Here is a 25,191-nt window from a genome sequence, read left to right as displayed (position 1 = left end):
GGCCCGCGGGGGGCGGAGCGCGGCCCGGGAGCGGCCGCCGCCGCCGCTGAGGGACAGGACAGGACGGGGCGGAGCAGACCGGAGCGCCGCCCCGCCGCATCCAGCCACGGCCGCTGTTGGGAGCCGGCGGGAGAGCTGCGAGCCTCCTCGCCTCTCCGCCGGGCGGCGTGCGGCTGCACGGACACGTGGCACTCGCTCACGGCACCGGAGAACAACGGCTGTGAGCGGAGCTGGAGCCCGCTCCGGCCTCTGCCGCTCTGTGCCGGAGCAGAAGCGCTCCGCAGCAGCAGCGGAGAGCGGTATTGCACAGCCCCGGCCTTTTGCTTGCCTGCGAGCCCCTTCTCGCCGGGCCGCGGGGGCAGCGCACGGTGAGGGTGTCCCTGGCCTTTGTCGCGGCTGCGGAGCCAGCCCAGAGCTCGGGCAGTGCGGACACTCAGCCATGGGCACGCTGCTTGCCACGGCGGCACTGGAGCCATGCCAGTGCTCTGGCAGCAGGCACGCTCCTGCCAGCCCGTTCTTGCCCCGTCCCGCCAGCTCCCCTGCTGGCACACCCTTCCGCACTCCGCTGGGGACGGTCTGCCAAGGTGGCACAGGCAGCACAAGGCACAGCGCGGTCCGTCCTGCTGTGCAGCACCAGCAGAGCCAGACTGCTGGCTGAAAGGTCCAGGCTGGGCTGCTGCTGGAGGTCACGCTCATGCTCGCAGGGGTTTAGTGCATACAGGAGTAGGGGGATGCTTACGCCCTGCCACCTCCTCTCCATCTGCTTTTTACAGCTGCTCCCAAGGCAACACTCCTGTATCCAAAAGTGCCTTCAGGGAATCAAGGAAGAATTCCTTGCTTTGCTTTCCTTTCTATTGCTTGAATTAACACCTACCTTCTATAAATCTGCTACGTTATTCATATTTTGCTGTGGAGAGTGAGCTCTTCTCCCTCTTATATGGGGAAAGAGCCATATGTAGTTCTACTGGAAAGATGAAGGGAAGTTTACCTATTTTTCTGCAATAGTACAGTGATCATTCATAGTAAAAGCCCATAACAGGTTATAGCTTACCAATGGCTTACCATCATTTCATCAGATGTAGGAAATTAATATGATACATTGCAAAACATTCCCTATAAATACTCCCCTTGTAAACACTTCAACACCAAAAATCAGGAAAAAACGACATCATCATCTAGAAGACATGCCTAAAGGCAGGAAGGAAGAGTGGGAGCTAGAGCTGCACGCAAACCTGCTGATTCACACAGCTGTTCTTTTTGTGACATCTCAGATGCAATCATGGAAGGCACGGAGTGAAAATATTGGCCTGTGTTTTGCTGTGCTTTGATCAGTTAGTGCAGCTGTCCTGGGCCTGAAGGAAAAGCTCAGAAACCTTTGTACCTCTGAAATAAAAGAGCTGTGAAGAGGCTGCCACAGTACTCCCTCTGCTCATGGCATTAATGCACAGAGAAAGGTGTCATTCCTGGCAAATTCTCAATAAAACGACCTCTCACTAGGGGCCAATTCATCACATTTTTAGCTTCAATCAGTTCAACTTTTATTTTAACATTTAGATATTCTTTTATTTCTATGCATTACTTTGTTTCCATAATTTTCATTCATACATATTTCTCTTTATAACTGCATCAAGCCATAATAAAAACCACTATATTCTTCCTTTGAGGCATCAGACAAACAAAAAAAAATAAGCACAGCCAAATTAGTGTATCGTAGAATCACAGAAATCAGCATTCACAGACCATCTTAAATGTCCCAAGTATCACACAGACATTAACTAATGCCTTTTACATTGGATTTGCCACACTGCATCAGACCACCAGCCAGCCTAATCCAACATCCTGTTACCAGCAATAGCCAACTGCTAATGCTTCAGAGGAAGTAAATGCCAGCAACTGCCCCCAAAACAGTTACAGCCTTCTTCCAGGCAAATGCCTGTGACCAACTGGTTCCAATCTTTTCAGGCTCCAGGTTCTGAAGAAGGAGGTGAAACGTTTTCTCATTATTACACGTGTCAACAAAGGAAGGTGGGGAGCTGCTACTATCAGAGCACCTCTCCCCAAGGCACAAAGGGTCTCAACCCAGGTATTTTGGCACAATTTTCCCAATGTTTATTTTCCAGCTGCTTGAATGGAGATGAAAATAAATAATTGAAATATTTCATTTTCAGTAATAGAAATTTTAAAGCATAAAAGCTGCCAAACTCCACCAGAAGGTCAAAGCATGCTTATTTAGTGTGGCCCCACCTGATTAAATAATTAATTTCTTATCCAGTGGTTATGGATGTTGCTTTTACTCCACAGAAGAGTTTTACTGTGACATAAGTCTTAGTCCATCAATACACTCCTTTCTGGCAGAGACACGGATGGGATTTGGTCAGACTGACTAGCACAGGGCTGGGGAAAAGGGCAGCCCGTACATGGGGGCAGTGAGACAGCCCACACCACATTTTGCCCTGGTTCTTTTGGCAAACCTGCAGCAGTGAGATGGCAGTGGAAGCTGGGCTACAGAAGATGTTTTACAACAATATAAAACATCTCTCACAGTGATGCAAATGCATACTGTTCTGCACACCTTGACAGACCCCACAGGGACAGTGGCTGCCCTCCAGATCCAGATCTGCCACAGGATTAATCAGATAAAACAAACATAGTTTTAATCCCAGACTTGAAATTTGTATCCTGCCATTCAAACTGCCAAAAGCCTTTCACAACCTTGTGAAAACAAATGGTACTTCTTACCCTCCTGCACACATCTGCCCACTCCTTCCCTCCCATGGGACTTCTGTAGTAGGTTGATGCTGGCTGGATTCCAGGCACCCACCAAAACCCCTCTGTCACTCCCCTCTGCAGCTGGACAGGAGAGAGAAAATAAAACAAAGGGTTCATGAGTTGCAATAAGGACCAGGAGTGATCACTCATCAAATACCAGCATGGACAAAACCAGGATAGAATTAGAGATATTAACTGAATTTCTTAGTTAAAAAAAATTAGAGCAGGATAATAAGTAAAATAAAACCTTTGAAACACCTTCCTTCCACCCCTTCCTCCTTCTCGAGTTCTACTTCCTCCCCCAGCAGCACAGGAAGACAGGGAATGAGGGCTATGGTCAGTTCATCAGCCACAGCTTCTCACGCTGCACAGGGAGAGGAATCCTTCTCCTGTTCCACTGTGGGTCCCTCCCACAGCAGACAGTTCTCCATGAACTTCTCCAACCTGAGTCCATCGCAGAAGCAACACCTCTCTGTGAACTGCCACAACCTGAGTCCATCCCACAGACAACAGTCCTGCTCAAACTGCTGCAGTGTGGGTCACTCTTCCACGGGGTGCAGGCCTTTGAGGACAGGCATTTCCACCATTTCTAACTGGTGTTTAGCCTTGATCAAAGGCACATCCATCTGTGGAGCCACCAGGGATTGGCTCTGCTGAAGGAAGCTTATAGCAGCTTCTCACAGCAACCACCCCTGTACCCCTCCCCAGTGCTACCAAAGCTTGGCCATGCAAACCCAATACCACTTCAAAAATTACTGAACTCTGTTCAGGTGCCACATATCTAACATTACTCCAATTTCAAAATAAAATCACTTCTGAGAGAAGCCACTGATAAAATATGATTTCTGATGGTAGTGCTCAGCTAGAAAAGGTCTCATGACAGTCTAAGCACTATCAGAGGAGAAAAAACAATCTAAGAGATAATGTTACTTCAGACTGTCACACAATCTGTCCTTGGCCATGAGCCTTGGTAATGTTACCATCCTATGTGACCTCCTTCTCCCCTGCAGCCACAGAGGGAGTGCTGTACCTGCTCCATGCCATTTGTTCTCTCCTCCACATTGCTGCCCAGCCAGCAAACCAAAAGACTAAGACAGCTTCACTCTAAGGATAGGCTGCTACAGACACCCTGAGCTCCCAGCTCAGTCATCAAAGACTTTTTGGATTCAGATGACTCTCTCACAAACCCTTTTTTCTCAGAGAGAGCTCTTACTGCTAAGATGCAGGAGAGCTACTCACATTTTTGTTTCCATCAACCCCCCCCACATCAAGATTCCAATGGGAAAGCAGGTAGCTGGCATTACACCAGAGATCCTTTTGTTTCTTGGAGCTGCCAGCATGCCAGGCCTCATTCTAGCAAACAGCATCTCCCACTTGGGCATACATGACAGCCACACACACCCTTGTTCCTCCTTTGCCTTCTTGCTGCTAACACCTCTGTGACCTATTCATTGGTAACTGTTTGAAATGGGATTTGTGCAGGAGTAAATGGTTTTTCAAGTGCTTTCGAAATCCTCACAGCCCATTAGCCTCCTGTAGACTGTACCTCTCTTGTTTTGCTTTCATTTTTTCTGCACACATCTCCTGGCCTGCTAGCCCTCAGTTACACTTCTAGAATCATACACTAGAACCCACGCACATGTTTTGTGTTTAGCAGAGCATTATTCATTATTAATACTCAGAGTAGATGTAAATAGAACAGCTCATCTCCAAAATACTATTAAAGCAACATGGGAAAAACAAGAATAAAAGGATAATCTTGGCACACCATCCACCCTTTTGCCTTGTTAGGGCACTTGAGTTCACAGTCTGCTGATGAAGAACAGGTAAGGCTAAACCTGGCTTCATCCTTGCCATGACAATTCCTTTCTCGGAGTACCACAAACATGCACTGCATTTATTTATTTATTAAAATAGATTTTTTTTATTTCTCTGACTTGAAATGCAGCATATAGTTGTGGAGCAGTCACCAGGGCTGTCATGCTGTCATGGGAGCAAGAAGACTCAGCTCACAACCTGGAGTTTGGGTCTTGAAACTGCACTACATTTGTTCTGTACATATAGGACTGTACCAGAGAAGCTCAAAAAAAAAAAATCATCTCCTGGAAACTACCCAGAGCTTTTCTCTCTGAGGGAAACAAATGAGGCCTTAATTAATTTTCTTTCAAATACAGCAAATTGACTTCTGCTCCAGTTGTGCTAGTTTCAAGCCACACAGCACAATGGTATTAATTCCACTTCACTTAAGGGCTAAATGTTCAGAGCAAGGAAAAGGGAGTTTCCTGTAGGTCTTGCTATGGTTGAAGTCAACAACCAAACCACCCTGGTTTTCACAGGAGCACTTTCTTCAGAGTCTGCATTTCTGAGGGTGACTGTGACATGTCCCTGGGTTAGCAGAGCAAAATGAAAATACATGAAAGGCACTGGCTGAGCAAATTGCTTGGTCCTTTGCATATTTTTAAAGGTCTGCCACATCGTGCCTCAAATTTCATTTTACAGGCTCAAAGATAGAAGCACTTTTAGTGCCCTGTCCTAAGGCTAGCTCACTGGTTCACTGATCATCCTAACTAGCCCTGCTGTCTCAAACTTAATTTAATCTTTTTTAACACCAGAGTCTTGCCTGCATGATTTCCCAACACTGGAATAATACACAGTGTTCTGCACAGGATCTCCTCAGTATCTTGCAAACCAGTGGTGTATTCCCTTTCTATCAGAGACACTTTGCCCAATAAATCAGAAGATCACATTTGCCTTCTTAGCATTTGCTTGCTTTGGGTACAATCAGCACCCACCCCTTGTCCCAGAGAATGACACTCAAAACCCAGCAGAACAATTTGCCTGAACACAGTGCCACTGTACAGCAGCCATCTGGCACAGGTATCTCACACTGTGGTGTTCTTCAGTGCCATGGACCGGTACTAGCACCATGTCATGAATCTCATCCCTACACTGTGCTAAAACGCATGAAAGTTGGAAGAAAAAAATTGTACAACAAAACCAAAATCACTGAGTACAGTGAGCCTGTTAGTTCAAGGAGAGAAAGTGCAGGATCTGACCTATATACACATGTATAGGAAGCACCAATTCTACAAAACTGCTATGGTAAACTATCCATCATCCCAACCCCTTTAGTACGTTCAGTGATGCAGCAGCTGCATCACTGCTTATGTGTTACAGTAGAGAGGTAAAGGGGATCAAAGATGATGAAGGACAAAATCTCCTTCACCATAAAATCCTGTAAGCAATTTAAGTTACCTTCCAACCATCTTAAAATCCTCCCACTGTGAAGTTTATCAAATGTACTTATTATTCGGCTTCATTATCACATTGACTATGCACTGCCTGGGGAAGGTGCTATTATTCCTCTTCACAGATGGAAGAGGGTGGTACAGATCCCATAGATACCAACTCATACCATTTGCTTAGAAAAAAAGTGACAAGCAAAGAACTGAACCTGTTCCCGCCTAACATCCATTGTTCGCAACCCTTCCTTCTTTCCAACAACTTCATGTTCCACGATTTCCCAAAAAGCATCCCAACTTACTCTCAGCTCCTCCTTTGTCAACTCTGAAAATTAAATTAAGAAAGTCAGGCATCTCTTGACTAATTCTTCAAAATTAAGGGTAGTGGTAGAAGTCTTTCTATTACACAGTAGGTTTTTGTTACAGGACATTTGTTAACTTCTTGGTTTCCCACCTGTTCTTTCCACATGATTTTGCATTGTTTGGCTACATATAGACTCTGCACACCTCAAGAAAGCAGCAAATATTAATTTTCTTTTCTTTATATAAAAATCAGCCCTTTTGTAGTTCCATACTAGAACTACTGTCTGCTGACTTTAATATTTTCTGAGGCAACATCTGGCATAAAAAATTGATTGCAAATATGATCAGTTAGGAAGATTTTCTTCCAGCAGTCTTCCAGTTGGCTTTATTCCCAGAAATCAGCCCATTGAAAAAGAAAAATCTATTTGGCACTGTCTCCAGTTGCAATTACTCATTCTTCAGGTAGAACAGTTTCCCCCTTGGGGAGGTTTTGCTGATATGGGATTCACATGATGGGTTCTGAACTGCACTGGAACTGGTATGGCCTCTGGGGTTCTGCACAGATGCTCTCTGATGCCTAAGGAATTCAGAATCCCTGCTCATGCTGTAAAAGAATAATAGAGGTTATCCCCTCCAAAATTTAAGTATATAACTGTAGGTATAGCTTGAGGAATTTAAATGTAATCCTATCATTATGGGTAGTACGTTTCAGTTGCAGACATTCACCCATAATTAAGCAGAATTATTCATAAGGGGCTTTGGCCACAGTCATGGCAGCATTGGTAGCTCAGGTCACTGTTAAACAGTGTTAAAACAGCAGGGGCAACTCAGGCCTGGGCTACCTCCCGTGGACCTAATGTGGGAGAGTGATGCAACCCTGCCCATGTGTGTTCACTTTGCCTTCATGAGTGGGATATTTGTCTTCCAGTTCTCCTGAATTCAAGAGCAGGCATCATGGGTTTAACACCTCTGCCTTTCTCCTCAGGCCACAAGAGACACCAGTGCAGGCTGTGTGTGTGGGCCCCATACACATCCTTTACACTCCGTAAGCATGGGTGTACATGGCTGTACGGATAACAAAACAAGGAAAGGTCCGGCTTCCAGCTCCTGACCCCTCTCCTGCTCCCTGCTGGGCATCACTCCCAGATGAGAGTAGAAGGAAACAGCAAATCTCTTCCTGCTGGCTGCCAGTTCCTTGGCACAGCACCATCAGGCAAGACCAAGTACAATCCAAGAATGGAAAAGCAGCTCATATTTAAATTGGAACATTAAATACTAGATCCTAGAATACTATGTTCGGATGTAGCTTCCGATAGGCAAAGGAGGAGTGATCTGAGATTTCTGCAGTTCTAAAAATACCTAACTGATAAAATCCAAGCAGTGGTGAAGGTAAAAATCATACCAAAAGAGAAATAATCTTACTATTCAGCTAATAACACCTCAGATTAGTTTAAATGAAAATAATTTAAAATCTCCAGTCTTAATCTGACAGTTTGTTCTGTTTGATTACACTTTGCATTTTACTTCCCTGGAAGAGCATCACCAGCAATGTCGCATTTCCTACTGTTCTTCAATAGCTTCATGTTGTGATTTCCAGGCTGTGCTAGAATAAATAGCGCAGCTTGGAAACTGAAGCAGCATGCAAGACTGGTCATTTGCTCAAAACCAACAGTTTTCAAGTAAACGAATGGGATGTAATTGCATTTCAGTTTCAGCTTGAAAATGTAACCATGTAGCATTAGGACGTAACCTTCCTGTTGAGTTTACACTCAATGGCACTTGCTTATTAGAGATTATTCCAGGTCACTGCACTATATGTATATGTAGAGTAGCTCACGCACATATAGTTTGTAGTCCTGAATGGATCACTCTAGTGCTGTATTCTGACCTCTCATAACAAAGACATCCTCATACTCATTTCAGCTATTTGTTTACCTCATCTGAAGTTTGCTCTATGACCTTGGGGCCAAATCCTCCATGATTCACTGTGTGCAAGGGCCCATAACTCCCTCATGACCCATGAGTTCTCTAAAGAAGCCAAGCCTGACCAGGAGAACTGCATGCATTAGGTTCAACAGACACATCTGAGGTTTGGTTTCTGCCAATATATGCCAACATTCTAATTGATCCAGAAATAACCACTGACAACAGAATATTTCAAAATCCAGATAAAATCTACCCTAATATCTATACTTGTTTCCATGGAAATATGCAGTGACAAGGTTTTTTCCCCTCATTTTCTCTGCCAGCCTACCATAGTTTTGTTCAAACAGCCCTGGTAATGACTAGGTTTACCCAAATATAAAACTACTGCAGATGAGCCCAACTTGCACAAAGCCAAATAGAGAGCTGTTCAGCATGACCTCAAGAAACCATCCATGCAGCAAGACTGCTGCCAGTCCTCAACACAGAGCCAGACAACTCTCTGCAGATCCCTTCAGCCAGGGACCAACAAAATCTATTCATTGCTGAGGACTGACTGGTTTCAGTGAGACAGCAAACAGCACACACAATGGTGTTTCCCAGCAAGATGAACACAAATAACAACTCACCATCAGCACACTGGCCTTAGACTCCAGCTTTATATTAAAGTGAAAGATAGTATTTGCAATGCAAGTCTGTCCCCCGTGGCTGCCAAACATTTTGCTTCTGGCAGTAGCCCTCTGCATCGCCCCTCACCATATGTCACCATTCCCAGCTACCTCCTCGTGCCCCATCTCTTCTCTGCTTCCCTGCTCTGGGCATCTGCCCCAGCCAGAAGCTCCATTTCCCTAGAGACTCTGATGAGGGTCTGCCACAGATGACAACATTAGGCAAAGCCTCTGGGCTGTGAGCGGTGGGGATGGTACCTCAGCTTTGGGCAGTTACTTTGAAGTCTCTCAGGATGCTGTGCACTCACCACACCAGAACAGCCTGGCAGGGGGCAACAGAGGAGGGATACCTTGCCATGTCTCTCAGCAGGCAGTCTGTGGTGGCAGGAAGAAAGCAAATGCCCATCCTGCCATCCATGGAGGAAGGAAAAGGCAAGCTGTGTCAGGACTGCAGGCAGAGCAGAAGCACAGAGTGACAAAAACCAAAGGCAAAGCATGGGAAATGTAAAAAAGGAGCCAACACTGAAATCTCACACAGGACTTGGCTTTTGTCAGGTTGTTACACTGACATTGTGGCATGCTGGGCTTTGGACCTTAGCTATCGGGCAAGCCCAATGTATAAAGTTAAATGGGACTTTATGTTCAGCATTATCACATAGCAGGCTGTAAAATCACTCAGGTGGATAGGCTGCAGGACTGTAAACAAAGAATATGGCATGTTACAAGTGGATGTTCAGAGGGAAGGAACCAGGGATACCATAGCGCTGGGGATCAGTAAAACATTAGACTGAATGCCTCATTAAAGTTTTAAATTAGTGCTTAAACCATCCAGCTGACCAAAGAAGGCTGAGCTGGAGAGGCTCTGGTGTGTCCTGGGAGAGAGGCAGGAGCTGCATGTGGACAGGGAAGGGAAATATTTGGGCAGGTGCTTGGTGCCTGTGTCCCAGCAGCAGCTAGGAAGAGAAAGGCAATATACCTGGGAGATACCAGTAAAATTGTGTCAGAGGCCTCCTTAATCTCCTCTCCCCAAGGATGTCACTTTCCCCTTATCCACAGGGCTCAGGAAGGTGCAGGAATATTCTGGTGCAAAATCTGGAAGAGTCTAAGAAAGAGGGAATATGCTGAGAGTTGAGGTAGCTACACAATAGGTCAGGGTTGTCCCAACAACAGTATAAAAATCCTGAGACAGAGAGTACAAATTGCAAACTGGGTTAAGATAGGATTCAACCTGGAAAACAAAAGCTATTTAGCAAGGAGGGAATAATTCATCTACTCTTGGCAGAGGAGGAAGAGTTCTGGAAAGCCAGACTATATTGATCTAGCCTTAGGAAAGCTAGAAAATTAGAGAAGGGGACACAAAGAAATTAGCTAGAGAGGAGGAAGGCAATGCACTGGCACCAGGAATGTGCACACAGCTACCCTGCCAGGCAACACTGAGCTGAGTGCTGGGCAGGAACCCACTGCTCAGTTCAGGGCTGTGGCTACCATGAGAGTCTGACACACTGGGAGGAGACAGAAGGCGACAGCTCCATGTGCAGCTGTGGGGGATTGATTTGTAGTGACACTATGTGTTCCTTGTCTCTGAGGGGACATAGAAACAGTTTACAAACATTTGTAAGGCATACACCCGAGCAGGAGGGAGTGCAAATTACTTAGAGAAGTCAAAACAAAGAGAGAGAAAACCAAAGTTGAAAGTAACTCAAAAGCTTTTACCAATGAGCTGCAGTAGGTTGTGAAATAGCTCTGATGAAGAGAGCAGAGCAGAACCCAGGTATGGGCAGTTTTAAAGTTAGATGGGAAGAAAGGAAATAATACATGAGCAATGGAAGGCATATGGAAGAATTTGTTGAAGTGATACAAAAATTTACACACACTCAGTCGGTAGTTCCAGTTTTCCACTGCCCTGCATCTCTTGCTATCATTAGTAGTGATGCAAAATTGGAAATGTTTATTAAAGAATAACGTTATAGTACTGCTCCACCTGAGCACACAGATTTCTAGACATATCTAGCCAACAGAGAATTAGGCTTTATAATTGTGTCTGGAAAAATTACTCACTAGCAGTGATCCACTTAAACTCCTCCAGTGATCTCCTCCTTCCCCACCCCAAAACTCCTTGAGTCTTGGTGAGGTAGGGATATGACTCCATGTTTGGATAGTGTGTGTTACTGTCTCCTAAAGTCACATCCAGCTGCTTCTAAAAATCTTCTGATAAATCTCTTTTTAATTGCATCTGGGAAACCACTTACAGGGCTCCAAAAGATCCACATGGAAACCTGAAAAGACCAAGGCCCAAACACAGTCCTGATGAAGGCTGAAAAAGCAACATGCCAAAAGCTTGGAGCAGCCTACACCTTACCTGGCATATGCACTTACCAGCTTAATACTTCCCATGAGGAGGGAACACAGCTATGGCTCCACAGCTACAGCAAGTATTAATGGTTAGCCCTATCAGCCAGAAGGCTGGGCTCTTCATATGGCAGAGCTGTTCCCTGGCCTAAGGATTTTTCACCTGAGTAATAACCAAGCTTTATAACTGTCCCCTGCAGACTATCATGATGATGAATGAATGAGATCAGATTAGTCAATATGGCTTATTGATGGAGTTTGCTCACTTGCTGTGGATGCATCATTACCCTGTGCATTCATCAGTACATCATCTTTGCCTGTACAATATGAAATGACAACCAACCTTCAGCTCATCAGCTTTCTGCTAAGAACTCCCAAGCCCTTTTTGGGTCTTTTTTTGCTCTGTATCCTTGTCCTGGGCCATCCTGGAAAGTCGTTTGATGAGTACCATATCCTTCCTTATTAAAGCAAAGCATATTAAGACATACCTGTAGAAGTTAAATGAGAAATTGCTGAAAAACATTGACTTCATAACACAGTGACTAATGGTGCATTTACTACTCCTGTCCTCTGCCTGAAAAAATCAGAGTTGCTCCACTAAGTGGCACAGATGCTCTGCAGCTCCACAAGCAGCAGCGATCCTCTTTTGGCTGAATGGTATTTCCAGAGCAAAGCATTTCTCAACTCCTCTGAGGCTGTTGAGCCCAGGATTCCTGTAGAAACCAGGGATATTTCAAAGTAATGGCAAGCACCACATTCAAAGTGGTCAGAAAGGTGTACTGTATTGCGTGACACATCTTTGCATCAAGAAATAGCTTACACTAGCACAAAAGGGAATAAGGTTTCACGGCCAGAAACTGCTTTGAACTGAAATCTGAGAGCTTTGCCATTCCTTTCCAGCTCTGGCCTGAATTCCCTAGGCAGCCCAAGGCAGGCATCTTCATCTCCCTGGGGCTCAGTTTGCCATCTGTAAAACTGGGTTAGCATCTCCTGTTCTTTTTTACACCCTTTTTATCCTTATCTATATTAACGGTAAATACAGATGGGCCTGTTTGTGCGCAGGTACAGTGCAAAACGGGGCACGAGCGCTCATTTAGGGATGGTCTGCAGGGAAAGACGCGAGCTCGGAGGGGCAGGTGCAAGGCAGGACGTACGGATTAAGGGATGCGCACACAAGGAGCGGGGATGCCTGCAGGGAAGGACAGTCTCCTGGCGGGCCGGGCAGTTACCCACCACCCGAGCCAGCCCCGCGCCGCGCTCGCCGCAGCACAGCGCCGGGCCCGGCCCCTCGCGGCGGGGAGGCGGGGGCGGGTCCCCGCCCGGCCGCAGCGCTGCCGCCGCCCCGCAGCTGGGGGCGCCGCGCGGGGCCCGGGGTGCCATGGAGGAGCCGCCGCCGCCCGCCTGATCCCCGAGGCCGCCGGCACCGAGACAAAGAGCGGGGCTGCGCCCGCGCCCGCCCGGTAAGTTCCGCGGGGGACCGGGGCGGGCGGGGGGCTCCGTCTTGCGCCGCGGCCCGGGAGCAGGTCTCGGTCCCGCTGCCAGCCCTGCCTGACACCCCCGGGCACCCCTTTCTCCGCTCGCCCATTCACGCGCGGACACCCTCGTCCGCCAGCCCGCCAAGCCCAGCGCACCTGCGGCATCCCCGTTCATAGCCGGCTACCCTCCGCCCAGACTGCCCTCCCGGCCAGACACGCCGTGCACCCCCAGCACCCCCGTTCCTTGCCGAACGATTCTGCGCCCCCTGCCCGAACCTGCCGGAGGACCCTGAACGCCCCCGCGTCACCCCGCACACCCCCGTCACCCCAAACGCCCCCGCGCGCACCACAGGGCGCAACCCGCGCGTCCTGAAGGCTCCCGCACCACGCCCCTGTGCCCGACCGCCCAAACACGGCTCCCCGCCCCGGGCACCTCCGCCCCGGACACTGCCCCTCCGCGCCCAGCACCTGCCGCAACCTGCCCCCTTCTTGCACAAACACAGCCCAGCCCAGGCACCCCCGGCGCACACCTCGCCGCCCCCTCCCAGCCGCTCCCCGCCCCTGCCCCGGGGACACAAAGGGGTCTGTGCGCCCGCTGCCCGCCCGCTCACCCGCCGCCGCTCTCTGCCCCGCAGGCCGAGCCATGGTGGAGCCGCCGGCCGAGCCTCCCCCGCAGCCCTGCCCGACGCCCGGGGGGGCAGCGGGGGGAGAGCCGGCCCGTCCTGGAGAGCAGTCGCCGCTGCTGCACCTGGACCTGTACAACTTCGACTGCGCGGCGGCGGAGGGCAGCCGGTACGTGCTGACCAGCCCGCGGTCGCTGGAGGCCTGCGCCCGCTGCGCCGTGCGGCCCGTGGAGCTGCTGCCGCGGGCGCTGGGGGACCTGCTGAGAGAGGCGCCCGGGCGCTCCATGCGGGTGGCCGCCGGCCTCTACGAGGCCTACGAGCGGGAGCGCCGCCGCAAGCTGCAGCAGTGCCGGGAGGAGCGGGAGAGGATTATCCGCGAGGAGAAGAGGCGGATCCTCGCGCCCCTCGGCAGCCTGCCGCCTTCGCCCGCCGCCCGCGTCTCCTCCCGGGCTGCGGCCGCAGCTGCCGGCGGGCCCCGGACCCATGGCGGGGGAAAGGCCAGGGCATCGAGGGGTGCCAAGGGCAAGAGCCACTCCCTGGACTCGCTGCAGAAGCGGCGCGAGGGTAGCTGGGGCAAGACCTCCTCTGAGTCGGGCGCTTCGTCGTCCTACAGCGGGGAGAGCCTGCGGGAGCGGGGGGGCAAGGTGTGCGGCCGGGGTCGGGGGGTAGCCGCCGCCAATGGGACTCTGCTGGGGCGCAGCTTCAGCCTGGGCGACCTCAGCCACTCACCACAGACTGCCCAGAGAGTCGAGAGGATCGTCAGGGAGGTGAAGAGGAAGAAGGGTCTCTCGGAGGTGCCAGAGAGAGACAAGAAGATCGCGGCACTGATGATCGCCAAGCACCAGGAGGCCAACATCCTGCGGGAGCAGCGGCAGGCAGCTCACCTGCAGTGGGACAGCCAGCGGCGCCTGGCTGAGCAGCGGAAAGAGCAGGAGGAGAAGGAGAAGCAAAGGGCCCTCCTGCAGGGTCAGCGGATGTGGGAGAGCCAGGTGGAGAAGCGGCGAGGGAGACTGAACCAGGAGCAGGAGGAAGCTGCCCTGATGAAGCAGAAGCAGCTCCTGGTGTGTGAGGAGAGGTGGCGAGAGCAAGCGGAGAAGCAGGAGCGGCTGCGGAGGGAGAGGCTGGAGAGGGCCATCAAGGAGGACAAGCAGAAAAAGCTCCATCAAGAGCTCAACCTAAAGGCAAAGGAGGAGGTCAAGAAGGAGCACCAGGAGCGAGAGGAGCAGCTCCTGCAAGAGAAGCTGTCCACAGCTGCACAGAAGAGGCTGAAAAAGGAGGTGCAGCTGCAGAAGGAAAAGAGACTGTTCAACCAAGCAGAGAAGCTGAAGCATGAGGCCTTGCTCAAGGAACTGGCCAAGCAGGAGGCAGAAGAGAAGGAAATGCTGAAGGCATCCCTGAAGATGAGTTTGACAAAGGCTCAGGAGAACTATGAACAACTTGTGGAGAAGAGGAACCAGGAGCTGAGGGAGAAGGCCCGGCGTGAGGACATGCAGATCCAGAGAGCTAAACTGGCAGCAGAGAAGAAGGAAAGAGAGCAGAAGGAGCACTTGGAAGCACTGGCTAGAGAGACAGAGAGAAAGCTCCAGCATGCTGCCCAGGTGGCTGAAGAGGCTGTCCAAGAAAAAGCCCGCAAAGTGGTCTTGAGCCGTCTGGAAAAGGAAAAGGTGCAGAAGATGAACAAGCAAAAGGTGGAACAGTATGAGGACTTACGGCGCAGGGAAATTCTCCTCTCTATAGAGAGGAAGCTGGAGAGAAGTGAGCAGATCTTCAAGGAGAAGAAGACTGTTTTAGAAAATGCCAGGTCTGTTGCTCGAGCATCCTTCCATGTCCGGGAAAAGGTGCGGGAGGAGACGAACACGCGCACCTTTGACAAGATGGCCTTCGAAGCAGAACTGCATGCTCAGCTTAGTAAGAAATGAAAGATCTTGTCATGGATGAGTGAGGATGCACCACTGGTTGTCCATCGTAATGTGACAGAGAGCTCCGTGGCATGAGCATTTAAAAAACAATGAAAACCAACATCCACCCTAATTTCCTATTTTGGGGGAGCAGGGTACCGCACAAAAATGTGGCAGCTATTTCACGTACTGTTTTAAATACATCTTTTGTTCTGGGTGTGTTTTAAAAACTGACCTCAGTCATCCTTGCAGAGAGGAAGCAAGTTTTTCTGTCCTCCACCCCACAAGCACATGCATTTTTTCAGAGAGGGCTGCAAAATCTGCTTGAAGCCTCTGAGTTACTGATTGATTGTTTACACCAGAGATGACTACAGCTGCACTCTCCAGCTGGAAATGCAAACAGAGGTTGCTGACTACTGGAGCCTGCTGAAAAAGAACCAAAACCACCCTAGCTGATTCTGCCTGGAGTGATGGGCAGTTTGGGTTAAGTTACAGGACTGCAGTTTCCAAGCTGCTGCAATCCCATGCTGAAGGTGAGGAAGGCTGGAGTGCAGAATGCCATATACCCTGGGTGCCCCTTGGCTGCTAGTACCAAGCTAGGGAAAGCACAGATCGAGGCCATGTAAGTAGACATCATGATCAGAGCTGGGCAGAAGCTGTCTGAAAGTGCTCGCAAACCCAATTTCTTTTTTGCTTTTTTTACCCCTCCCAAGGTATCCTCACCTCTCCTTCTCCTTTCCAAGTTTCTCTTACCAACGTCTGTAGAATTCCCTCATTTCTTTTGGAGCAGGAAAAAAAGGAGAGAAATTTGTGGACAGTCCACAAACCGGTGAGCACCCACACAAGCCACTTGTTCATTAAAATATAAAAATGAATGAACCTGTGGAATCTGGACTTTGGGGAAAACACAGAGGTCACTTGTAAATGGAAATCACTACCCTCAGGAATTCTCAAAACTCAAGAAGACCCTCAGCCACCTTATCCAATTTGCCCTGTCTTGAGCGGGAGGTTGGACCAGATGTTCTCCAGAGTTCCAATCTTATAGTTCTCATGAGCTGCATACAATGACACGTTTGCCCAGCTCTTATCAGTGTCTACTGAGCAGGGCAGCATTTCTCTGCCACTGGTGCTAAGAGTTGTATTCTTACGTAGAGCACAAGAAAGAGTAGATGCACAAAATAAGGTACATTACAGATTCTCTTAGATGAGGATCATGTCTTTTTTATAAGAGCTAACTCAATACCATTTAGGAGGAACTGAGTCCTTCTGCAATTAAATACACCAGAAATATGAAAAGCCTACCTGAGCCCTGTGCACAGCATTCAAGTACAACAGCATTCTGCTCCAGGTTTCCACAGTTACTCTTTGCTGAGTTGGAGTTGTAAGCACACATCCAAAGCAGGCACCTTGGTTTGGTTTCTTTCTGGCTCTAGGCAGCATCACCTCTCTGTTCCACCATCTGTGACGCCGTATTGGGTTGCTCTGGTGATAGCAGTCAGAACTGGAGCATGGAGGAGAAGCAGCAAGAAAAGACAGGATCTCGTTTCTTTGCAGATGTCTCTGACGTACAACATAGTAGAAGAGACAACCAGGAGAGGGTTGACATATGGCACAGACATGCAGTCTAGCATGCATAGATTGCTTACCAGAATTTCCCAGGAGGTAATAGCAGGTCAGAGCTCTCCTAGAAGGCTTTAAAGAAGTTGTTAAATGAACACTAACAATAGACCAAATACACTTTGGTGCCCTGCAAGGCTAGAGACATTACACAGTGTTGAAAATTAAGACATAGATTTTTTTTTTTATTTTTATAGGACTTGATCTTTGAATCAAAGTATGATTGGTGGTGTAAAGGACAGGCAGCATGAAAGTAGGAATTAGGGCACCTGAGCAATGTTTGCTCTGTCAGTCATTGGCTCACTGTGTAATGCCAGGCAAGTCCTCAGAGGCTGAACCTGCTCCTATTGATATAAACGGAAGCAGAGTTGGGCTCCTGGGATTCACAGGAAAATACTCTGATTGGCAAAGCACTTCAAAGACTTTGGACAAATGTTGCTTATAAAGTACAAAGTAATATTTATTTATGTATTTATTTATTTATTTATTTGAGTGGTTATTAAAGTAAAACATCCCTCCATGAAAAGCATTAACACCCAAATCTGGTAACTGTGGGAAGGATAACTGCATTAGTGTTTCCAGCAGGGAGTCTGTCCCCTCAACTTCATCCTCAAAGCAGCAATTAGAACAGTGAAACAAATCCTGTTCTAACACTGGACAAGGTCCTTGAAAAAACACAGACTTCTCCACATGTTGTCCGTGCCTCAGTGATTTTTATGTGTGCCCTCATAGCTGCAAAGACCTAGAAAAGAGATGGCCAGTGGCCCCAGTCCATCCACTGCAAAACTGCCCTTGCTCCCTGACAGCAGTAGAGTTGGGATGACACCTGCAGTGACTCCAGCACAGCCAATGTTTCATCTAGTTTGTAGCCTTTAGGGCTGCAGAGCAAGCCTGCCAGCATGTATACCAGGGGTTTTGCTTCCTGTGTCGTTGCACTGGGGTTGAAATTCACTGCTTGGTTCATTTAAGAGAGGGAAAAGGGGGAGAGCTGGGAAACGGTGGAAAGAAGGCAAATGGTGATGGGTGAATGAGCAGGCAGTCTCTAACTGGAGGAGCATGTTTTCCCTAAAGCTCTACTGCAGTCTACCTGAAGACTGTCCAAACTTCCCTCTGACAAGGGCATTTCCAGATGGACATTCTGCAGCCCAGGAGACATGTCTTGGCCACTGACTGTAATTACACCTGGGGTCCATCCCTTGCTGCTGACTGAGTTTGACACCCTGGGGCTACAGCTGAACTAATCAACACAAACCTACATGAAGGTAATTGGATTGGCAAACTAGTGTTCCTCTACTGTGCAGTGTACAGCTCAAGTTTTGAATGTGCAATCTGAGAAAAAAATATTTTTTTTTCAAAAGACACTGATCTGTGTATGGATATTTTTTTATTTCTGTAGTGGTTAAAGTCCAAAGTCCATGAAATTCAGTGACTTTTATGAGTTTAAAACTGCAGCATGGAAAATTTAAGTCAGCAGTTTGGATGGAGGCATGAGAGGTATTTCTTAGGTGTGCTTATGCTTCTGTTTATTTGAGAAGGAATTCTACTGCTGGATATCTGTAGGAACAGAAATTAAACAGTGGGTCACATGTAAAAGGTATGGCCCTTTTAGATGGGGCTTGTTTTGTTTTTTTTGCAATTGAGCTGCAGGTTAGGGAGAACTAAAAAAGCAATTAACATGGAGGAGAAGCACTAAGGAGCAGTTTCTTTTGGCTGAGCTGTGGAGGAATTTTGGAACACAATGGAACACATTTTGTATGTTCAGAAACTCTTGTTTATGTGGATTGTCTAGTCTCTAATGGCATCTGGGCTGAAACTGGAGCCCTTCGGTGCCAGAGAGAGTGCCAACAATCCTAGCCGTGTGCTTCCTCTTAACACAGAATTCATCACTAAAACTCATTCTGTCTGTCAAGGTTGAATTTGGCAGATATGTCTAAAAGCTGTTAGGAGGAGCAGCTGCACCACCACTGGTTAATATTTTACAAGGTAAATTTTAAGCCAGTTTATACTAAGTTCTTTCTCCACATGAATAAGAGGGATGTGAGGATTACATTTCTCGCCTTGGTTATCTGTTTTCCTCTTAGGATGCTTATGGAGCTCCAGACTCATTCTGTGCTAAAATTTCTCCTGATACCAGGGGAATCCTGTTTGCTAAACAAATGCTGAACATGCAGTGCTCACAGGTTTGACAGGGGACTTAGTTAAAGACATCTACATGTCTTTATTAAGCCAAGGCTGGACAGGGAGGTGTGGGAAACAGAATTTGCAATACATAGGCTGGCTTACCATATCCTACCTGAGGATGGCTTCTCATTGCTGCAGTTGTTGCATCAAAGAAAGACTTGCTTTCAGCTGTGGGCATTCTTCTGCAGGTAAAGACAAAAATGTAGTAGTTGAAATGCCATTTCGAACATGGGTTTTTTGGTTTGGGCATTCTTTGGTTTTGTTTTAAAGAAGATGCAGGGAGATGTAAGGATGAGATACAAAGCTGGCTAGATGCAGCACATTACAGATGGTAACTGGTGTCTTCACACGAAGTTCTGCTCTGTGGACCTGAGACTGTGCTGTTTAGTAGAGCAGCCACTACATCTAGGAGAGCAGAGGTGCTCTGTCATCTGTTCTCAGATCACACAGGCTCCCTTCAAAGCAATCCAGTGTAAGCTCTAAAGCTTTGCTGAGTCAAGCTCCAAGGGAATATAGTTTGTTAGGACTGGATTCAGCCTGCATAGCTGTAAAATAAGGCTGTCATAGTCAAAGAAGAGGAAGACACTGGCTTAGCCCCGTCCTTCTGGAAGTCAGCCCCAGACACCTGCTTTGCAGTGCAGTGCAGGGATGTTGCGGTGGGAGCCGACGGAGCTCTAATGCAACTGCTTGGGGGAGTGCAGCCCACAAGTCCTTGGAAGCAAGTAGCACCCACTCTGAAGAGCCAGTACAGAGGCACGTACAGAAAATCATAATGCTTCTAGGCAGGCAGCAGCTCTGCCCTCCTTTTTGGTGAGAAATTACTAGGTGGTGGTTTGAAGAGAAAACACTGGGAACAAGAAAAAAAAGAAGCAAAACTCTTCCAACACAGGACATCTGGAAAGAGATTCATGGACACCATCCAGCACTCTGGGGAGGCCAGTCTTCAGAGCCTTCATAATGAAATATGCCCCACATCCCACATGCCTCTTAACACTAGGACATGAAAAAAATTTGTTTCTAGGTCTGACTTCTTTATCCTTAGCCCATTCTTTGAGCATGCATCTTTACTGTGAAACATCACCTTGTTATTGTAAGATTCAAGTCTGAAAGGACCCAAGTCTTTCTCTGGTAACTTTGCACTCATCTCCTACATCCCTGCCATTCAGCAAGGAATCTTCTGCATTGCAAAACCACCCTGGCAGTAAGAATCATCCTGTATTACAAAACCAAACTGCCAGTGCTATTTTATTCTTATGTGCTCTATGCAGCTCCCTGCATCTAATCTCGACCTGGCTGTGAGGTAAACTAGTTATCGCCCCCAGCCTAAGTACAAGCAAACTGAAGCAGAAAGAACTGATGTGATTTGCCCCAGGCCATGTTGGCCTCCCTGATCTAGCTGGAGCTCTCACTCACGTCCTCCCTAATCCCCATGCAGTCCTCTAATTGACCTCTTCTGGCTGCAGTGGAGGGATATCCCTGTGCCCCTGCTGTGGCAGCTCCCCTGACTCCTGACCTGCAGCTGGTGCTTCATGGAGGAGAAAGGTTTTAAACTACCAGCCACCACTTCTGGGCATTGTCTCCAAACCCTAAAACACTTTTAAATACTGGGGGAGGGAGTGGGGGTGTCTGAAGATTATATAAAGCTGCACTGGGAGCCCAGGACAAGGTGAGAGGAAGGTGTGTTAGCAGAAATGGGCAGGAACTACAGATGGAGATGTTAAATGAATGAGTAAACATGGACTGAGTATCCTTATACCATCCTGGCTAGCTAGAATCACTTAGATCTCTATGTGACAGCGTACAATAACACTTTCTTTCAGCACATTAAACTTACAGGGCCCAGTTCATCCCATTAGTTACCTCTCTAGGGCCAGCAGAGTTATTCCAGGAGTGAATACAGTCTAGATATTTTAAACTTTTCATTATTTATGTAAATCACAGTGGCTTGGCAGACCTTATGCTTTCAAGAGCTTGGTGGAAATTTCCTCCTGCCTGAGCAGTACCAAGGCAATGGGATGGGAGGTTCACTTATCAGCTGATATTTTTAGACTGGGTGACAAATTTGTCAATACCCTGGTGCTGGACGCTGTGTTCCTGGGTGTTTACAAAGCAATGTCTGCTTAAGCAGCTCAGTGCAGCTGAGAGGAAGAGCAGCTGGCACAAAAGTACCTTGTCAGACAATAAGTTAAACAGTTGGGAGTAAGAGATTTGGCTCTTTGTGTGTTGGGCACTACTGGGAATGTTTTGGTTTGTAGGAGGGCAATGTGATAATTTAATCTCTTTTTTAATCACCTCCAAAGTAAGCTGTGCTATTTTTGACAATTATTTAATGATTTATAAGAGGCAGGAAAATAAATGAGGAAGGGAGCACAAAACACAGATGTGTAGGTAAAGCTGAAAGGCATTCTTCTTTCCCTACTGAAAAAGTCATATTATCCCAGCAGGTGAAGTTTTTGTTAAGTGCTGTGTTGCGTGCAATTTCTTAGACCCTAGGAGGGGATCACTCTGTTCACAAGCTTTGCTACTTATACATCTGTCTCCTGTACATGCTGACAAGACAGGCTTCATGTTTACCTCCCAGCAACAGCTGTTTCTTCAGATTTCAAGGAAAATGTGAGATCCATGAACAGGCACCATTTTCACTATAGAGGGACCACTACACAGCCAGCCTGGGTGGACTCAGTCCACATCTGACATGAACCCTGATGGAAGAGTGGTACTTTGTTCTCATCAGGGAATTTCAGCAGCCCTCATCCAGACAGTCTAGGAGCCTCTGCACCATTTTCAGCTTCCACCTGAAGCTGTCAAGATGTCCTCGTGTCCCAGTTAGATCCTGAGGCTCCTGCTCCTGTTGCCTGCAGCTAGGTAGCTGGGGAGCTGACCATAGGGTGCGCCAAGTCTCCACATGTCTGCAGAGGCTTCAAGAAAACTAATTTGCTCTGCTCTTCCTTAAACTGGGGCATGTCTGTGCACAAGCAACTACAAGAACTGTCTGAGTCTGGGCTTTGGGTGCAGTAGATTGAAAACCTACAGAAGAACTGGGGTGTTGTGGCACAGCAAAGGGATGCTACTGTTTTATTTTTAGTTATCAAACACTACTGCTAATGTACTTCCCCTGCATTGCTTTCCCAGACAGTTCCATGAATGGGGCAGCATTAACAGCCCCAGTGGAAGTGCTTAGCTGTTGCCCTCCCGGCTTAGATCAATGCTTGGCATAGGAAGCAGTGTCCCTTCTTGCCTGAAAGGGAAGCTTTCCTTTCTGCAATCAGCATCACATCATACATAGGTGCTCTGGGGCAGGCTGGCATCCTAAGATACATCCATCCTATCACCAGCTTCTCCTTATGACCTGGACTCTACCAGTAAATTCGTACCTAGCTCATAAAGGTCTGCATGACCTGTCATGACAGGGATTTTAGGTATGTTGTAACAGCTATACGTCATCATGTTGCTTTTTCTGTTATCATTTTCACCTTCTGCTGCTCAGGATGAAGTAAAGCCAAGGGAGGATTGTTTCAGTAAACCAGAGTTGACCTGCCTGCTCTCAGAAAAGAGAGGTAGGCAAGGTAGGCGAGCTGAGAGCTTCAGGGCTTTATGCAACACTAGAACACCTGACATCTTAGGTTAGCTGTAAATATACTCCATATATAGATGTCATGGTAGCTGTCACTCCAACTTATGTCTCTTGGATGCTGTAAGTCCTAATATTTTCCAGGCAGAAGGCACTCTGTCTTGTAACAGAAGTTTTCTATGCTTCCTATAATTTTGAAAAAAAACCCCTGCACAATCTGTTTGCAGAATCAGGTATTTCAATGCTTTTTACTTATGGTTCCATCAAAAAAATTGTAGAAGTAGAGATTCCTGAAGGCAATGATGTTCACACCCAGAGCTGCTCTCCTCTCCAAGTGTCTCTGATCAGACTGCAGTGTGCTACTCCAGAGATTTCTTGCAGCTCTTGCTGTCTCTGGGAAGCTGCAGATCCCTCCCTGCAAAGCCACTCTACCATAACGTAGCTGCCACACGATTCAGTCACAGCCTGTGAGTCCCCACATGCACAGAAAACTTGCTGTAAGCTACCAGGGGAATTTCTGCAGAGTCTCCTGGAACCTGCAGGGCCCTTCCCATCCCTCCTGACGCCAGGGCTGTATAAACTCCCTGTACAGTACCTGCTGACCCAGTAATGCTGGCTGAGTCCTCTCCATGGCAACGCACTGCAGTGTCAGGTACAGGGAGGCATCTTGCAAGCAGGCAAGGATGGCCAGGGAGTCGGTGGATCAGATGTACAGAGAATAATTTTAGCATAAGGTTTTCCATGGGGAAATTGGAGGCACAAAATTACTCCCCAGAGGAAATGAAAGAATGTCTGAAGAAGAAAGAAATAACAAAATTAGTTATTTAAATATCCCTAAAATCACAGGTGACATGGTTTATATGTCTCATGCAAGAGACATGCATGGCCAAGCAGCTTCACACATTTTAGGTACCCTCAGGGAATGAAGAATGGTGGAAAGTACTTAGGACCTCATGAGAGAAAGGAATGATGTTTGCCAACAAGGGTTAGGGTTGGCCAGAGTGGAAAATTGTAGGAAAACTGTTCTAGACATCTCCAACTATGATGGCTCTCATACCACTACAGTGAAGAAGCATGTCTTAAATGAGTGGTGGGAGTAAGGATGGAAAATAGAAGCCTGGGATAAGCACATACAGGACTTAATATATAAAATAATGAAAATAAGACTGGGACCCTACATGAAAATCATGATGAATTGTGAATTTTTTTAGGTCTCCTTCCTGGTGAAGGCTCCTCCATTACAGCAGCAGAGAAATGCCTTCTGGAGCACCCCAGCCCAGTGGCTTGCTCTACCCCAGGCCTGCATGGGTGCTGCTCCAGGCATCTGTCAGGCAGCATCCCACAGTGTTAGAAAGGAGCCTGAGCTAAACCACCTCCCTTTGGGCTCTAGGGCAGCAGCCAAGAGTGCCTAGGGTTCTCCTGTGAAGCAGAAGGTGATGAAGAGCACCTCTTTTAGTATTTGAATCTGGGCTGGCGGAGAAAAGATTTTACTGTGTGTCAGTGCTAGGATCAGGAGGATGAACTAAGAAGAGGTATGTATCTCAAGATCACTGGATAAAAAACACTTTTCTACTAAAGACTGTTTTAATTCTGCTCTTTTTTTTGTGGGGGTGGGGTGTGGGGAGGGTGTTGGGATTTTTTTGGTGGGTTTTTTTGGGGGTTGTTTATTTAGCTTTGGGGTTTTTTTTGTTTTGGGGTTTTGTTGTTGTTTGGAGTTTTTTGTTTCGTTTTGGGTTTTTTGTTTAATTTTCATTTTTCTTTTTAAGTGGTTTGGTTTTTTTCTTCCTCAAAGACCAAATTTAATATCAAACTCCCAGGGTTTGGTAGAGACCCAGAGCATGCCCATAGTCCTGTTCTCATTAGGGAACTGGATTGCTGGCTGCCAGTGTTTTGCAAAGACCAGATCCATACCCGCCTTTATTTGTAATCAACCATTTCGATTCAGCCACCAGACCCGGGATTGGCTCCTGCCTACTAAGGTCAATTGCCCAAGGGCAAGCACATGGTGACAGCTAGCACATTCCTGTGCCCAACAGAGGAGGCACCACAGCCAGAGGTAATCTGAGGCTGGGGCTGTTTCCAAAGAGGGCAGGGACCTCGTGAAAGGGAAAAGCCAGATTAAAGGGGAATCATAATCCTTAACTATGCAGTGATGGCTGTACAGCCTGGGAAGAGAGGTTTGTTCAAAAAACCCAAGGGACTTCCCTCAAAAATGACAGTGCCTCACTGCTGGCAAGCTGGATGTGGGCTCATGTCTCCTTCTCTGGAAGAGGCAAGAAACAGAATTACAGCAAAAAGCAGGGGACAGAAGTCTGGCTCTGGGGATGAAACCTCCTAGGTGAGACCCTGTCAGTCAAAGCTCTCCCTGATTTCACGTGCAGACAGGACCCTAAATACCACTGGAAGAGTGGGCTTCAACCCTCAATTTGTACAGCCTGAAACCTGGTCATGCACCCATGCTCTGATGCATTTGCTGCACTTGCTTGGAATAAGGCAGCTTGTGGGGCATTCCAGCATGCCAGCTGCATGCTTCACAGCCATATCCCAGCCACAGCTTTGAAGCAGCAGGAAA

The 25,191-nt window shown here is 47.7% G+C and overlaps 1 protein-coding gene across 3 annotated transcripts; it reads left to right on the top strand.

Annotated features, from left to right (window-relative positions):
• The first annotated feature begins 12,583 nt into the window (after positions 1-12,583).
• CCDC177 (coiled-coil domain containing 177) lies at positions 12,584-24,160 on the top strand. 3 transcript variants are annotated; one of them, XM_041459989.1, is made up of 2 exons: positions 12,584-12,714; positions 13,365-18,812. In XM_041459989.1, the coding sequence occupies exon 2, from the start codon at positions 13,373-13,375 to the stop codon at positions 15,269-15,271; it is 1,899 nt and encodes a 632-aa protein (XP_041315923.1). In that variant the 5' UTR covers positions 12,584-12,714; positions 13,365-13,372; the 3' UTR covers positions 15,272-18,812. The 3 variants fall into 3 exon arrangements, with proteins under 3 accessions (XP_041315923.1, XP_041315925.1, XP_041315924.1); XM_041459991.1 differs by lacking the exon at positions 12,584-12,714 and adding an exon at positions 23,831-24,160 and having other exon boundaries at positions 13,347-15,783; XM_041459990.1 differs by lacking the exon at positions 12,584-12,714 and adding an exon at positions 23,831-24,160 and having other exon boundaries at positions 13,347-18,129.
• The last annotated feature ends 1,031 nt before the right edge of the window (positions 24,161-25,191 follow it).

The sequence above is a fragment of the Pyrgilauda ruficollis genome, unplaced genomic scaffold, assembly GCF_017590135.1.
Source record: "Pyrgilauda ruficollis isolate IOZ18807 unplaced genomic scaffold, ASM1759013v1 scaffold14, whole genome shotgun sequence".
NCBI lineage: Eukaryota > Metazoa > Chordata > Aves > Passeriformes > Passeridae > Pyrgilauda > Pyrgilauda ruficollis.
The sequence above is the reverse complement of the archived record's forward strand: the minus strand, read 5'-3'. Positions and strand labels throughout refer to the sequence as shown.

Coding starts and splice junctions, on each gene's coding strand:
- CCDC177 (XM_041459991.1), top strand. CDS start 13,373: ATGGTGGAGCCGCCGGCCGAGCCTCCCCCGCAGCCCTGCCCGACGCCC.